Below are 15,801 nucleotides of genomic sequence, written 5' to 3' on the forward strand. Positions count from 1 at the left end.
CTACAGCCTATAACCTCAAGGGCACAGAAAGCAAAATGGTCAGAACGATTATACTCAAGAAGCACTAGTTCATCTCAGTGTCAAGGCAAATCAAGTAGTTATGATGGTCTGCATAACCACCAGGAAGTAACACCTCGTGACCTCTTTTTTAGCCTCCACTTCTCTGAAGATGAAAATCTAAAACTCTGTCTCCAGTATGCACTGAGCCCCATAGCAATGCTATATATGCATTCAGTCATTCACAGGGAAGCCTGGCATGCTGCGGTCCATGGGATTGCAAAGAGTCGGACACAACTGAGTGACTGAACAACAACAATTCACAATTATGGAGTCCTTTCACCTATACTGTCCCATTTGATCCTCACACTGTCCCGATAACATTATTCGGACAGTTAGCAGGACCAGCATTTTGCTTTTGAGGAAACCAAGGCTCAGAAGTCTAGGTCTCAGAGATGATTAATGGAAATGTGAGGGCCTGAGCCCAGTCTTGTAAATATCTCAATGCCTTTTTAGTTTATTAGCAACGCTACTAAAATGCCATGTATACTATGAGCGTTCATTGTACATGAATAAAATAAATACACTTCATTTTATCTCAAATATTTCTTGAGTATAAAGAAGAATATGCCACAGAGGCACAAAATAAGTTAAATATGGTCCTTGCCCTCAAAGAACCTCTAAAGTTAATAAAAATAGGTGCCGAAAAAGCTTCAGAACAAGACAAGCCATAAAGAGGCGGAAATTAGGCATGGCATTGTTCAAATCAGAGCCACTGTCTGAATATCAAGAAAGGCCCTGTGGGCAAGACGGTGCCTGAAATTCAATTTGAAAGATAAATCCCAATAGGGACTGATAGAGAGTCAAGGATTTACAATTTGATTCTAAAAACTTCAGTTTTACCCAAAGCTTTGCCTTTTGTAGCAATTTCTCAGTTAATCACCCAGTGACTTGGAGAGAAGGAAAGAGAAGGGGTGACTTCCTGGAATTCTAGGTACATGTGGATACAGGTAAGGATCGTATGGAAAGAGGCCAAGTTAAAGATGGTTCTGTGGCTGAAGACGAAGAAAGCTAACTTCATTTTCTTCTCTGTTCCGCGTCCTCTTTACTTCTTCCTGTCTTCCCAACCTCACTTCTACTGTCAGGTCTAAAGGCTCAGTGTAGTGAGTACAAAAATTTCAGGGTTGACTGAGAAGACATGATCACAAGGTGGCCGTAGCACAGAACAAGATTTATAGAGATGGTACTTTGACAGGTTCCATAGGTGGGGAAATCTGCCAGCTGGAGACCTTCCAGAAGCATCAGTCAGAGACTGCCACCCAGAAGAGGAGAAGGGCCAAGAACTCCTAGGGGAGAAAGAGATCAGAGAGGCAGCTTCTATGTCCCTCACATAATGAGTCACTCAGCATCCCTGTGGGTAGTTTCTGGGTCAGAGAGCTTTTCAGGGTGGTAATGGCTCTGAGTCCCCCAGGTTGATCTGATCTATGGCTATAACATGTTAAATGTGTTTTTTTAGGGTGTGTAAAGCAGCTAGGCTCTAAAAGGTTAAATAAATATGCTTGTGAGCGGGGCAGGGGGCGCGGTGCTTCCCTGGTAGCTCAGATGGTAAAGTGTCTGCCTACAATGAGGGAGACCTGGGTTCTATCCCAGGGTTGGGAAGATCCCCTGGAGAAGGAAATGGCAACCCACTCCAATACTCTTGCATGGAAAATTCCATGGACAAAGTAGCCTGGTAGGCTACAGTCCATGGTATCACAAAGAGTCGGACACGACTGAGTGACTTCTCTTTCTTTCTTTCTTTCAAACAACTGGGGGTGAAAGAATTTGGCATTGGCAGAGTTTTCAGCTGATGGATCCCAGCCTGCTTAAAGGGGCAAGTCACATGGGGCCAGTGTACAGAGGTCGTCTTTGACCCATTTATTCCACATTCAGTATCTGGCAGAATGACGGTGTTCACTTCGACAAAGCATTTATCGAGTGCTTACTCCATGTTAGTTCCTGGGTGGGCTAGGTACTGTTACGTACTTTATCTCCATTTTTCCCAATGGCCTTGAAATGATTATTCCCACCTAACAACTGGAGACACTAAAAATAGAGTTAAAGGAGTGGTCCAATGGCTAAGACTCCATGCTCCCAATGCAGTCAGCCTAGGTTTAATCCCTGGTCAGGGAACTAGATCCTGCTTGCTGCAACTAAGAGTTCTCATGCCATAACAAGATCAAGGATCCTGAGTGCCACAACTAAGAACAAACAAATAAATATTAAAAATAAACATGTCAGCGCCTTTTTCACTAAAAAAAAAAAAAAAAAAAATTTAAGTAACTTGCCCAGGGAGTGGTTAAGTTGGGATTCATTCAAATCTAGCGCTGATGACAAAAACCACACTAACGGTCCCTCACATCAAACTCTTCCTCCTCCTTCCCCTGCTCCTCTTCCTCTTTCTCTGATTTCTTCTTGACTCTGTTGTTATCATCAGCATCAGCATCTTCTTGATGGAGATATGTATTAATACCCTCCAACTTTCGAAACAGACTTTCCCAATAGGGTACTCCTCACTTGGGGTTTTATAACATGTTCTTCTTTATTCTGCCTGTAGAAAGATCTCAATGCAAGTGGAAATCCTGCAAATAATGCATCATGTTGTATATATCAATAACATGAACTCCTTGGGCTCTTGGTCAACTGTCAAGCTAATATGAGATGCCTTTGAGGCACTGATGCAATGCATTTATTCTTTTCATTATAGGTGGGGAATTTTATTAAAAGCCAAAATCACTGAAATCTGAATAGAACACAGGGCTCCCTCCTCCCTTTTCTACTTTGTTGGGAAGAATCTATACCACTAAGGAATTTTACACACTTTGGTCGCCTCAGGCAGCAAATTCTTCTTCTGCACTATCTGAGCTGAATAATATTGAGAAGCTAAAGGACACCTCCCTTTATTTATGTACTCTTGAGCAATGGAAAATGAAAATAGTACCAGAAGGATGGAGTCCAGGCTGTTTCTTTGGGAAATTTGATGGTCTTGTATAATAAACCCTTAGACATGTCTGCCATAAACTCTGTCGTCTGGCATCCAATTAACCAAAACACCATGCTACCCGCTACTTTTCCAAATCTATCCAGACATGATAATAAATTGTCATAATTCCATCCTGTTGTATCATCTAAATCATCAAAGATTAAGTCATTTAATGCAGTTGGAATGTTAAAGAATTCATTTTTTCTATACATGTCTCTCAAGGAAAAAGTTCATCAGAATATACTATTCTCTAATCATATCAAATAATTGCTATAATAGGAACTGCTGCCCCAAATGCCATTTTATAGTAAACTATAAGTGGCTGGATGCTTGGAATCTGCAACCAGGCTGCTTGAGTTCAAATCCCTGCTCTAGTACTTACTACAAGTAACATCTTAGACAAGTTACTTATTCTCTCTGTCCCTTAGTTTCCTAATCTGTAAACTGAGGCTAATAATTCTATCAATTAATGACAAAGATGAATTCTGATTATATGTCTGTGCTATTATTATTGGCACATGATGGGTGCAATAAATATTTACTGAGTTTTTACCACTGAATTCCCATTTTCAAGATAGAAATAGTTCTCAATTTTACAGAGAGAAAAATATATATAAGGAGATTTATTTAATGATGGCTAAGATGAGAAAGAGCTTCCCAAGTGGCTCAGTGGTAAGAATCTGCCTACCAGTGCAGGAGATGTGGGTTCAATCCCTGAGCCAGGAAGATCCCCAAGAGGAGAAAATGGCAACCCACTCCAGTATTCTTGCTTTGAAAATCCCATGGACAGAGGAGCCTGGTGGGCTACAGTCCATGGGGTTACAAAGAGTCAGACAGAACTTAGCAACTGAGCACACGAAGATGAGAAAATCAGTCTCCAGGTTTTCAGAAAAATAACTTCCATCCAAAATATAATACTACATTCATTAAAAATTAATAAGGCCATTGTTTGCCTTTCTTATAGGCTCAATGGTCTAAAATGAAAATATCCTCCAGGATGAGGTATTTTACCTGCTATGCTGCTTCCATTTCTGCTGAGAGACACAATTACTGGATTTAAAGAGGAGACATATGTAAATGCCATGGCAAGAACCACAGGATGGCCCCCCAAGATAACAGTCACATTCACAGTAGGTCCATCTTCCCCCTGAAAATTAATTTTAAAAATCAAAACTCTGTAAATAAGACTGACGTGAGTGAAGTCCATATAGAACTAGTTTAAAAGATTAACTTCAAGAAAATTGTTTTTAAAGAATATAATTGCTACTTTCAAGTCTCTCTCTCTTTCTCTCACACACACAGTGACTAGTACTTAGAATAGGTAAGGTAAGTGCAGTATCTAACAGATTAAAGAGTAAATAAGAGTGATTTGCAATTAACACATCAACTGGTTCTGAAAAAAAAGAGAGCAATTTCAAATAAACCTCTATATCTTGCTAAACTATCCATCAAGTATGAGCATACTTTCAGACATTTAAGTACGCAGAGAACTTCCCGCCCACATTTTCTGTCTTGGACTATTTCTTACAGATATGACCTCAAAAAATAAACAATAACCAAAAAAGGAGAAAGAAATTCCAAGAAACACTGAATCTATTCAGGAGAGCAATCAAGGGAAACACTAGGATGAAACCTGTAAAATAAATCTGGAAATCACCAAGTTAAATTGAAGCAGAAGAGAAAGCATCAAGAAAAAAGAGCAACTGATATAAAGAATTTTTTTTTAATACAGAGTATTTTTATTACAAGGAAGACATGTAAAAAAAAAAAAACTCTAAGAAAAAACAAACTATAAAAAATACATATTGCCTGATTCTACCATTATCATTTAAATAGTTTAATAATGTAAATATGGTTTATTGATTTCACCAAAAAATGCTTCTGTAACTATAATCAAAAGAATTGAAAGTATTTGTTTCAGAAAGGGGGACTTGAAGAATGGGGAAGTGAGGTAGGAGAGAGTGTGATTGTATTATCATTTTCTTTTGAACTTTGCAGGCATTGCTTGGTTCAAGTTTAAAAGTTGATTTTCCTAATATTTATTCTCTCTGGTGAAAGAAATTCAATCAGTAAAAATTTTACCCATTAAAATGGTCAATATATACTGAAGTGCTGACAATGTTGGCCAAGGGATCAGAAAGCAGGCACCCATGTGACGATGAGAGTATTAATTTAAAAAGAGTTTCAGACAACCAGATACCTGTGTCAAAAGCTTTATATGTCTGTGTTTTTATATTGGCACATGGTGAGTACACGATAAATATAGGAAACTTTGGAAATTATTTAAATGTCCAATAACAGGAAATGAATCACAATACAAATGTATGGTAGAACTGCATGCAGTTTATATATAAAAGCTAATATTTCATAATATTTGAATAACTGGATGAGATTAAAAATATGAGATCAAAGATCAAAGATTATTCTGAACTTTCTCTTCTTTCAGAGATCTTTATTGTTTGGCAAACAGCCTTCTTTGGGGATCATGGGTGTGCTAGGAATGTTGATGGCACTGAAGTGAACTCTGAATAGGAGGTTCAAGCTCAGCTGCGAGCATGACTCTCTCCCACAGCACTAGGCAAGGACCTGGACCCAAACCTCTTGTGCCATCTATGAAACAGAACCAACTGAAGAGGGATGAGAAAGCTAAGGGACTTGCTTCTAAGGGAACAGGGGAGCAGCAGGGAGTAACTAGGATTAACTAAGCTATTTATTTCACAGGAACCAGACATTCCAGGACTGAGTAGTGGCTCAGACAGTAAAGAATCAGGCTATAATGCAAGAGACCTGCATTCAATCCCAGGGTTGGGAAGGTCCCCTGGAGAAAAGAAGGGCTTCCCAGGTGGCACTAGTCGTAGAGAAGCTGCTGCCAAACAGGAGACCCAGGTTCGATCCCTGGGTCAGATAGATGCCCTGGGGGAGGGCATGGCAACCCACTCCAGTACTTTTGCCAGGAGAATCCTGTAGACAGAGGAGCCTGGTGGGCTATAATCCATAGGGTTGCAAAGAGTCAGATATGACTGAAGTGACTTAGCATGCATACATTCAGACATTCTAGAATATTCCAAGTTTCACCAGTCCCATCCATGCCAGAAAACAAAATTGCTTATGAAAACTAAGTTGTTTGCTTGAAAAAGAAGTAAAATTATAAGATATATGTCTTGCAAACCAACACTCAGAATGTACACTAGATTAATATATTTACTCAGTGGCACTAATATTCATTAAGAGTGTGGACTGGGACAGTCTGGTCATTCTCTTTTATTTATTTATTTATTTATTTTTATTCCCTTTCTTGGTTCTACTTGACTCAGTCTGCACGGTGGTACCGGAGACTAAGAACAAGCAGGACCAAGAAAGGGAGCATGGATATTTTCTTTTAAAAGATATTAACTGATGCTAATTACAAGCAACATTGGTGGGGTCAGCTTCCCACTTCATAGCAAAAGTGTGTCCTTGTAAACAATATAAGTAAGCATGCGCTCATGATGAGACGATCATGTCAGTTAACTTAGTTCTAAGAAATGATCCACTGAGAACCTTACACATAATTAACTGCTGCTATTACTACTGCTGCTGCTGCTAAGTTGCTTCAGTCGTGTCTGACTCTGTGCGACCCCATAGATGGCAGCCCACCAGGCTCCCCCATCCCTGGGATTCTCCAGGCAAGAATACTGGAGTGGGTTGCCATTTCCTTCTCCAATGCATGAAAGTGAAAAGTGAAAGTGAAGTCACTCAGTCGTGTCCAACTCTTAGCGACCCCATGGACTGAAGCCTACCAGGCTCCTCCATCCATGGGATTTTCCAGGCAAGGGGTGCCATTGCCTTCCCCCTAATTAACTACACATTAATAATGGTCATCTACCCAGAAAGGAGATGCCCAAAGATTCCACTTACTTTGGATGGAACTTTGCACTGAATTCTTCGTGAGTTGCTTGTAGTGACATTAATGACACAAGACTGGGATCCAAATAACACCAGGTTAACATTATCCAAACCAGACCCTCGGATGGTGGCCCAGAGACCTCCTGTAAAAAAGCAACACTTTCAGATGGGACACACAGCTGTGCTAGTAGACAACCCATTAGAGAAATAGGTGAAATAAAAATATGAAGCTGCGTAGTTAAAACCCAAGGCACATTCAACATGCAGAAAGAGACTGGAGTTAAAGATATAAACTGCTAAATAAGGTGGGAGATACAGTGACTAGAGGGCAGAGAAAAGGAGATATTCAAGAATAAAACATAGGGATACAACACAGTCATGGAAAGGAGAAATAAAGTAAATGGTTTCCGAAAACTCTTTCTGCTCAAGATTTTTAAATATCATCCTTGTCAATTCTATAAAACTTAAATTCTTTTCCCAAGAAAAGAGTATAAGAGAGGAAGAATAAAATGGTAGAAAGAACAGGGTCCCAGAGTCAGGGCCACAGACTGCTCTGCCACTTACAGCAGGTCATTTGCACCATTGTCCCTGAGTTCACTGGTCTCATCTCCTTCATCTTCTTCTTTTTTTTTTTTAATTTGTGGCCACACTGCATGGCTTGCAGGTCTTAAGTTCCCCAACCAGGGACTAAATCTATGCTCTCTGCAGCAAAAGTGCAGAGTCCTAACCACCAGATCACCAGCGAATTTCCATTTCCTCATCTTTAAATGACAGCCTTAGCCTTTCTGGCTTTGTGATAATGGTACCACACCAACAAGGTTCTGGTTTCCATGATGATATAGAAGTGACTGTCATCAGCACCTGGTGTCATCAGGACTTCTGCGCTGACCACTGAGGATCAACTATAGCAATCATAATGTCAACAAGAGGAGCGATGGCACCAGTCACACTGATATCCCACCTGGAGGGCAGCCCTTGATCCATCTGATGGACAGGTAGCCCATCTCTCGTGGATGAGCAATGACTCTGGTCTGCCATCTCTCCAGAAAGGGATACAGGAGAGGCAGTAAAGCCACCAAATAGAGACACACGAGAGTGGGGAGATGGCACATGTGTCGGGGTGAGAAAGGAAACGTACAGCCTGACAGAGACCTTTCAGTATCACTTGACTGAATGGAATATTACCCTGAAGTTAAAGATATAAACATGCCCTGAAGATTCAGAGCACGACCACAATAGACTTCTAAGTTAAAGACTAACACTGAAGAAGAGCCAACATACAATAGCAACATAAAAGATACAATATCTGGAAACAATCTTGACAAGAGCAATTCAAGAATATGAAGAAACTTGAAGAAAGCTTTGAAATGCTGTTGATGAATCTAACAGATGGGTTAAAACCTAAATAAGAAAACTAAAGTAAATGTACAGAAAGTGAACATCATAAGGTGGCATATCTTTCTGGGTTAAACTAAAGCACCAGTGCAATTATGATAAAAATACAAAAAAAATTTTTTTTAATTTAAATTAAACCAGCTGATTTTAAAATTCAATGAAAAATACATGCCAATAACAAAATTCCAATAATAAAAGTAAAGGGATCTTCGGCTGGACATTTAAAATATCTTATAAAACAGCTCTATCTGGAGAGATCAGGACAGCAGAGTAGAAGGATACACAAACATCAAAGATACACCTACATGTGGAGCAGAGCTCACTGCTAACAACCTGAAGGCTGAGAAAGGCTCTTCTTACAACCAAGGCTGTAAGAAAGATCTATACCTAGTCGGGTGGGAAGGGAAGAGAAGCAATCAAGTCAAGACCCTCACAGGCGACACAGAAGAATAGGGGAATGTCACAGGCTCAGGGACCCTTCCAGGGGACTAAGGGGTTCAAGCCACATACTGGGTCCCCCAGCCCTAGGTTCAATACCAGAAAGAGGAGTCCTGAACGGTGTCCCCCTCAAAATTCATAGGCTGAAGTCCTAGCCACTCGCACTTTTTTCATCAGGAAGCCTTGAGCAGATCACTCTTCTCTTAGAACCCTATTATATCATCTGAAAAATGAGGATAATAATTCCATCTTTCAGGCAACTGTTAGCATTTAGAGTGTACAACTGCCTAGAAGAGGTGCTCAGTAAATGATACCAGGCCCATCCTCATCGTTATAAGGAAACTAAGTCCCACAGAGTATATGAAATATCTAAGGTCACACTTCTGACGTTGGCAGGCTGAAAACAAAACCACGTGTCCCAAATCCCCAGCTAGTGTCATTTCCTCTTGATCAGATTGTCCCAGTGACTTAATGATTGACCTCGTGATGCCTGACACCATCAACCAAACTTTGGCATTTGATGTGGCAAGTGACTTCATTTGAGGGCTCAAACATCCATTACTCATTAGAAGAAATGCTGATGGCAGAAAACAAAAACCTGTGAGCCACAGAGGATATGGATTTATTATGCGGCGAGACTAGATTCCTGCAGGTTGGCAAGAACGAAGGTCTCAGAGCATCAGAGGCAATGCGGGTGCCCACAGATTACCAATGTCTGCAGCTCGGGAAGGCTCCACAGTGTCCAGTCTGGGTTCCACATTTAGGAAGAGGCCTCCTCCACTGGCATTGATGGCAAGACCAGAGGGTCTCACCAACATCGAGATCTGATGCACTCCAACAGGCAGCAGGCTTGTCTGACACACCACGTTTGTTTGGTTTGAGAAAATAACGTTGCAACTCGTTTTGTTCACTGTAACTTGCAGGGCCTTGTAGTCACCAGAGAAACTAGTTCCCGTAATATAAACCAGTAGGTCCATGTCATCTTAAAAGAAGAAAGAAACCATCTCTCAGCAATATCACTCCATTTATGAGAACTCTGTCAAATATCCATTCCCTCTCATCTTCCTCTCAAAATTCAAGGAACTGAATGCTGACTTATATTGGAATCTGTGTTTATTTTAATAGCCTAGAGCCCTCCACTTAAATTTTCTCAAACTAGTAATGACAAATCACTAACCAGTTAAAAAATGGGGAAAAACTAAAGAATATTTCAAAACAAGGGACAAAGAATATGCAACATTTTAAGTCATCAACAATCTACCATTTCAAATCGTGACCATTTCATTTAGATTAGCTCAAAATTGTCCTTTTGTTGTGCTACTCTACATTCACCCCATGAGCTGATGTACCTTCTATTCAGCCATCACCAGGGACATACCCTCCAACAGATCATTCTGATCTTAAAGTTCACACACAGAAATAGTAACCCCCCATGTCACGCACGTGCACACACACACACACACGCACAAGAAATAAACCCACATTTATGGTCACCAAAGGGGAAAGGTTGTGGGAGGGATGAATTAGGAGTTTGGGAGTAACACTTACATACTACTATACATAAAATGGATAACCACCAAGGATCTGCTGCATAGTACAGGAAACTATACTCAATATTTTATAATATCTATAAGGGAAAAGAACCTGAAAAAGAATACATATGTGTATACATGGATACCTGTTTTTTGAATGTTGGCTTAAAACTCAACATTCAAGAAACTAAGATCATAGCATCTGGTCCCACCACTTCATGGCAAACAGATGGGGAGACAATGGAAACAGTGACAGACTTTATGTTCTTGGGCTCCAAAATCACTGCAGATGGTGACTGCAGCCATGAAATTAAAAGATGCTTGCTCCTTGGAAGAAAAACTATGACATACCTAGACAGCATATTAAAAGCCAGAGATATCACTTTGCCAACAAATGTCTGTCTAGTCAAAGCTATGGTTTTTCCAGTAGTCATGTGAGGACGTGAGAGTTGGACCATAAAGAAAGCTAAGCATCAAAGAATCAATGCTTTTGAACTCTGGTGTTGGAGAAGACTCTTGAGAGTCCCTTGGACTGCAAGGAGATCAAACCAGTTAATCCTAAAGGAAATCAATTCTGAATATTCATTGGAAGGACTGATGCTGAAGCTGAACTTCCAATACTGTGGCCACCTGATGTAAAGAATTGACTCATTGGAAAAAGACCCTGATACTGGGAAAGACTGAAGGCAGTAGGAGAAGGGGACGACAGAGTATGAGATGGTTGGATGGCACCACTGACTGAATGGATATGAGTTTGAGCAAACTCCGTGAGATGATGAAAGACAGGGAAGTCCGGTGTGCTGCAGTCCATGGGGTCACAAAGAGTCAGCCACAACTGAGCAACTGAACAACAACAAATACACATATATATGGGGCTCCCCAGGTGGCTCAGTGGTAAAGAATCCACCTGCCAATGCAGGAGACACGGGCTTGATCCCTGGGTTGGGAAGATCACCTGGAAAAGGGCTTCCCTAGTGACTCAGAGAGTAAAGAATTTGCCTGCAATGTGGGATACCTGGGTTTGATCCCTGGGTTGGGAAGATCCCCTGGAGCGGAACATGGCAACCCACTGCAGTATTCTTGCCTGGAGAATCCCCATGGACAGAGGAGCCTGGTGGCCTATAGTCCATGGGCTTGCAAAGAGTTGGACACAACTGAGCAAACAAGTATACACACAGGAAATGGCAACCTACTCTAGTATTCTTGCCTAAAGAATTTCATGGACAGAGGAGCCTAACAGACTAAAGTTCATGGGGTCACAAAGAGTCAGACATGACCGAGCACACAGCATACACACATACACACGTATATATACACATAGTTTTATAGGGATGTGTGGCTTCCCTGGTGGCTCAAACAGTAAAGCATCTGCCTGCAATGCAGGAGATACAGGCTCAATCCCTGGGTCTGGAAGATCCCCTGGAGAAGGAAATGGCAAACCACTCCAGTATTGTTGCCTGGAGAATCCCATGGACTGAAGAGCCTGATGGTCTTCAGTCCATGGGGTCACAATGAGTCAGACACAACTGAGCGACTTGACTTTCACTTTATAGGTATATATACATATAAAACTGAATCGCTGAGCCATATGCCTGAAACTAACATTACATTGCAAATCAACTACACTCCAACCAAAAAATAAACTCAACGCCCATTTCAATGTCAAGTACACGTCATACCTAGGGCATACCACACCGAGTAGACCTGGGGAGTTGACCCTTCAAGGTATTGGAAGGCACAGGAACCTGAACAATAAGCTGGTATGTCATTCACTCGCACAACCACCTAGAAAAAGGCAAGAGCATTAAAATGTACACATCTCATATGCTCAAGGGTATTCCTAAAGGACGTGTGAAATTTGCCCAAACTGAAATGTGTTAGTGATTCACCTACTCTTTATTTTTTCCTTCTATTTTCCAATAATAGACTCTCAGTTGTAAAGCATGACTCAACATGGTAGGCTATCTTTAAATGATGGTTAATATGCAGAAACCTAATATTTTTACAATTAGATAGGCTCAGTCTGGAGTAAATTCCCTCTCACATAGAAGTAAATTCAAACTGTGCAAGGACTTTTTAACACCTTATATTTTTTAACTTAGGACCTACTGCCTGTGAAAAGCCCTATCTTTGCTGGTAAATGCCAATATAACTGAAGATTAGAGTGGATTTGGACACTTGGGTTGGGGTCTTTTTTGTCCTAGAATGGGAAGTCCCTAAGAATAAATTATATATCTTTCCCTCTCACTGGGACTAAGGTTAATCTAATAGAACTCTACAATACTTGTAGATGAAAGTGGTGAAAAAGATAAGACTCTCAGTCTTTGCCTATAAAATAAGGATTAAGTACACACTACATCTATGATAGTGTTTGCTTATGGCAGGAAGGGATCATGCATCAAATGTTAGCAATTGTTAATTCTTGTTTGGGTACCCAGGTATTGGTTATATTATTCTTATAGATTTTGCATTTTAAAACTGTCTCGAATGCACATGACTTATAAGAGGGGAAAGTGCAAAAGACATTTTAAAGAGAAAAGGAGGTGACTCAGCCCATTTACTTTCCAAGGCCACTGTGAGGAGGTATAAAAAGTAGGTAGCTAGAGATTCTCTATTTTGGGTGCCATAAGAGCATCAGCAATTATAACAACTGGATGTTGTGTTTACAAAGCACTTGTATTTTCAGAGTATTCTCCAAACCCTGTGGAAGTAGAAAGAGCACAGCCAGGGCTGTCTCTATTTTGCAAATTAGAACACTGACCCTTGGGATTGGCCCACATCACAAATCAGGAGGGGCTGCAGTAGACTGGAAACCAGTACTTCACTTTGGGGGGCCCATCTGCTCTCACCTGAGTGTGTTGGTTGGCAGTGACCAACATGTCTCCAAATATGGGTCCAAGGAAGACACCACCATCATATACCACACGTGTGGTCACAGCAGGGTTCACTCCGGTGAGGTTTTCATTAGACACCTAAGATGGTCACATTTCTGGTGAATCCTGCCATGGAACAGAAGTCTAATCTTGCTTGAAACAAATGACAAAGGGTGTTTTCACATTCATTTACAATAATCAGATAGCTAGAAAGTGAAAATAGAGTGACACCGGGCTTGAAATCTAGAAGCCTAACAGTAAGTAGTGGTGAATGAAAGCCCCAGTAGACTAGAAGAATATTTATTTGCAAGTAGAGTTACCAAAAAATGCACACTATGCTAATCTCTCAAGTCTTGCAAGAGATTTTGTTCCCATGTGCTTTTCTATTTTACAAGTTTACAATACAAATACTAAAATAAAATGTCAGGAAACAAGTGCCATGAGATGACTTCCGTCCTTCCTCCATCTCCACCCAAGGATTTTGTTTGAAAACCAGATGACCCACAACACCAAATAACAAGAATAAAATTTCACCTTGGATTTCACTTCATAAAACCAAATGCTAGATGATCATTAGATTATTTTTTAAAACCCTAAATATGCAAGAGCATCTGGTTTTGTCATTATCCGAAGACAGCAAATCCGTTCCTAAACTTCCTTCTGCTCTGCCATCTGCCTCCATGATAATCTAAGTCAATCACATCTGCTTAAATGATCCAATAACAGATGTAGAATTATTGTATGGTGGACACTGACCAACAATTTCTTTACCTACATCATGTTAGGAAAGGCAACATTATACTTAAATTGCTTTATCAGGAATATGAGATACAAAACATACCTTGAAACTTTCAGAAAGATCATTGAGCTCTTTTACTTGAGTATTCCAACAAATTCACAAATCATGACAGTTTTCATTCATATAATTCTGATTTTTTTTTTTTCACAAAATTGTTTCAGAGCACCAAGTCCATAAAGCCAAAAGGGATGCCATACATACCTTGATGAAGTTGGGCAAGTCCCCAACCCGGCTGGACCAGGAGAAGGTCCACACATGTTCATAGCAAGACTTTAGATCCTCCGTCACAGTGAAGTCACTAACATTGAGGTACCTGGATGTGAAGTCATCAGCGCTGGTTTGTAAGAGCTTCTGGAGGTGACTGGCTGAGATGTGCACAGGGACACCTGTGGGAGAAGGTCATGACACCAAAAATGTTCTTATTTTAGTCGCTAAGTTGTGTCCAACTCTTTCGCAACCCCATGGACTGTAGCCCGTCAGGCCCCTCTTTCCATGGAATTTCCCAAGCAAGAATCTTAGAGTGGGTTGCCATTTCCTTCAACAGGAGATCTTCTCAACCCAGGGATCAAACCCCCATCTCCTGCAGGAGGATTCTTTACTGCTGAGCTACCAGGGAAGTGCAATATAGAAAATACAGGAAACTAATTACTCCACCTTGTAGCATCTCATCATCAAGACAGCAGAATACAGGTTAAAATGCCTTCACATATGCAGAGACCCTCAGGTTCAAGATGTGGCTTCAAGAGAACCCTCAGTCCAGTTACGCAATTTTTAAGGCAAGCATAAGTAGATGCTCACTTTTTATATCACGATTCCTTTAACCAGCATCATATCTCTCAAGCAGAGAACACAGTCACATCAGACAAAACTATCTCAACTGTCAACTCAAAATGTGAATTCCAAACACTGGTAAGTCCTGAAAGTCTAATTAAATACTGAGTTTTTCCCAGGAAAAAAAAAGTGTAGCTGGCCCTGTGAATAGGGAAAAGTTGGCCACCTTCCACAAGGAGTGGAAAGGCATAAAGCAGCTGACACCTATAAAAACAGAGCCAACCAAGCTGAGGAATGTTGGCACTGAACTCTGGTTTCTCTATTAGAATTTCCTTTAAGCCCAACCACCTGCTTCCCCATCACACATCCATGCAGAGAAATAACTGCACTCTGGGCTTGTGTTTGAAAACTGTTTCATGCTTTACCTGAAGTTTCCATTTCATTAGCTACCCCAGCAACCCTTTGAGGTGGGTCATCTGGATAACCTGCTGCTGCTGCTGCTAAGTCATTTCAGTCGTGTCCCGCTCTGTGCAACCCCACAGACGGCAGGCCACCAGGCTCCCCCATCCCTGGGATTCTCCAGGCAAGAACACTGGAGTGGGTTGCCATTTCCTTCTCCAATGCATGAAAGTGAAAAGTGAAAGTGAAATCGCTCAGCCATGCCTGACTCCTAGCAGCCCCATGGACTGCAGCCTACCAGGCTCCTCCGTCCCTGGGATTTTCCAGGCAAGAGTACCTAATGCCTCCTTAAGAAATGAAGAAAATGAAACCCAATGTGATTCAACAGCTCACCAAACAAGTGAGAGGGGTTTTGATTAAAACCCAGATTGCCTTGACCAACTCAAGAGATTTCCTCTTGAATCCCACACTGCCCTGGAGTGTTAATGAAATACCACTGCATTTCCAAAATGCAAACAAAACTCATCTTTAAAAAAAAAAAGATTGTCCTATATGAATACATCATTTGAGGGCTATTTCAAATGGCCAGGTGAAGGCTGGCTTATCCCCCAGTTGTTTTGCAGACAGTGATGTGAAGAGCATCAGCAACAGAAGATGATGGCAGGAAAAAAAAAATCTCTCAACAGGTAC

At 40.9% G+C, this 15,801-nt stretch overlaps 1 protein-coding gene across 9 annotated transcripts in view; it reads right to left on the reverse strand.

The window, feature by feature from the left end:
* PKHD1 (PKHD1 ciliary IPT domain containing fibrocystin/polyductin) overlaps positions 1–15,801 on the reverse strand; it is a 443,740-nt gene that overhangs the window by 379,540 nt on the left and 48,399 nt on the right. For all 9 annotated transcript variants that reach the window (XR_015152761.1, XM_086370763.1, XM_086370767.1 and 6 more), the window contains 6 exons: positions 14,143–14,327; positions 13,119–13,241; positions 11,949–12,054; positions 9,447–9,719; positions 6,917–7,047; positions 4,031–4,166 (listed from right to left, as the gene is read on the reverse strand). Coding sequence is in view for 8 of the 9 variants with exons in the window: in XM_086370763.1 (XP_086226889.1) it covers positions 4,031–4,166; positions 6,917–7,047; positions 9,447–9,719; positions 11,949–12,054; positions 13,119–13,241; positions 14,143–14,327 (954 nt within the window). In the remaining variant the exon portion in view is untranslated. The remainder of the gene's footprint in view (positions 1–4,030; positions 4,167–6,916; positions 7,048–9,446; positions 9,720–11,948; positions 12,055–13,118; positions 13,242–14,142; positions 14,328–15,801) is intronic.

Source organism: Bos grunniens, chromosome 23 (assembly GCF_055505025.1).
Source record: "Bos grunniens cultivar Pamir isolate PY7600 chromosome 23, Bosgru_T2T1.0, whole genome shotgun sequence".
NCBI classification, from domain to species: Eukaryota; Metazoa; Chordata; class Mammalia; order Artiodactyla; family Bovidae; genus Bos; species Bos grunniens.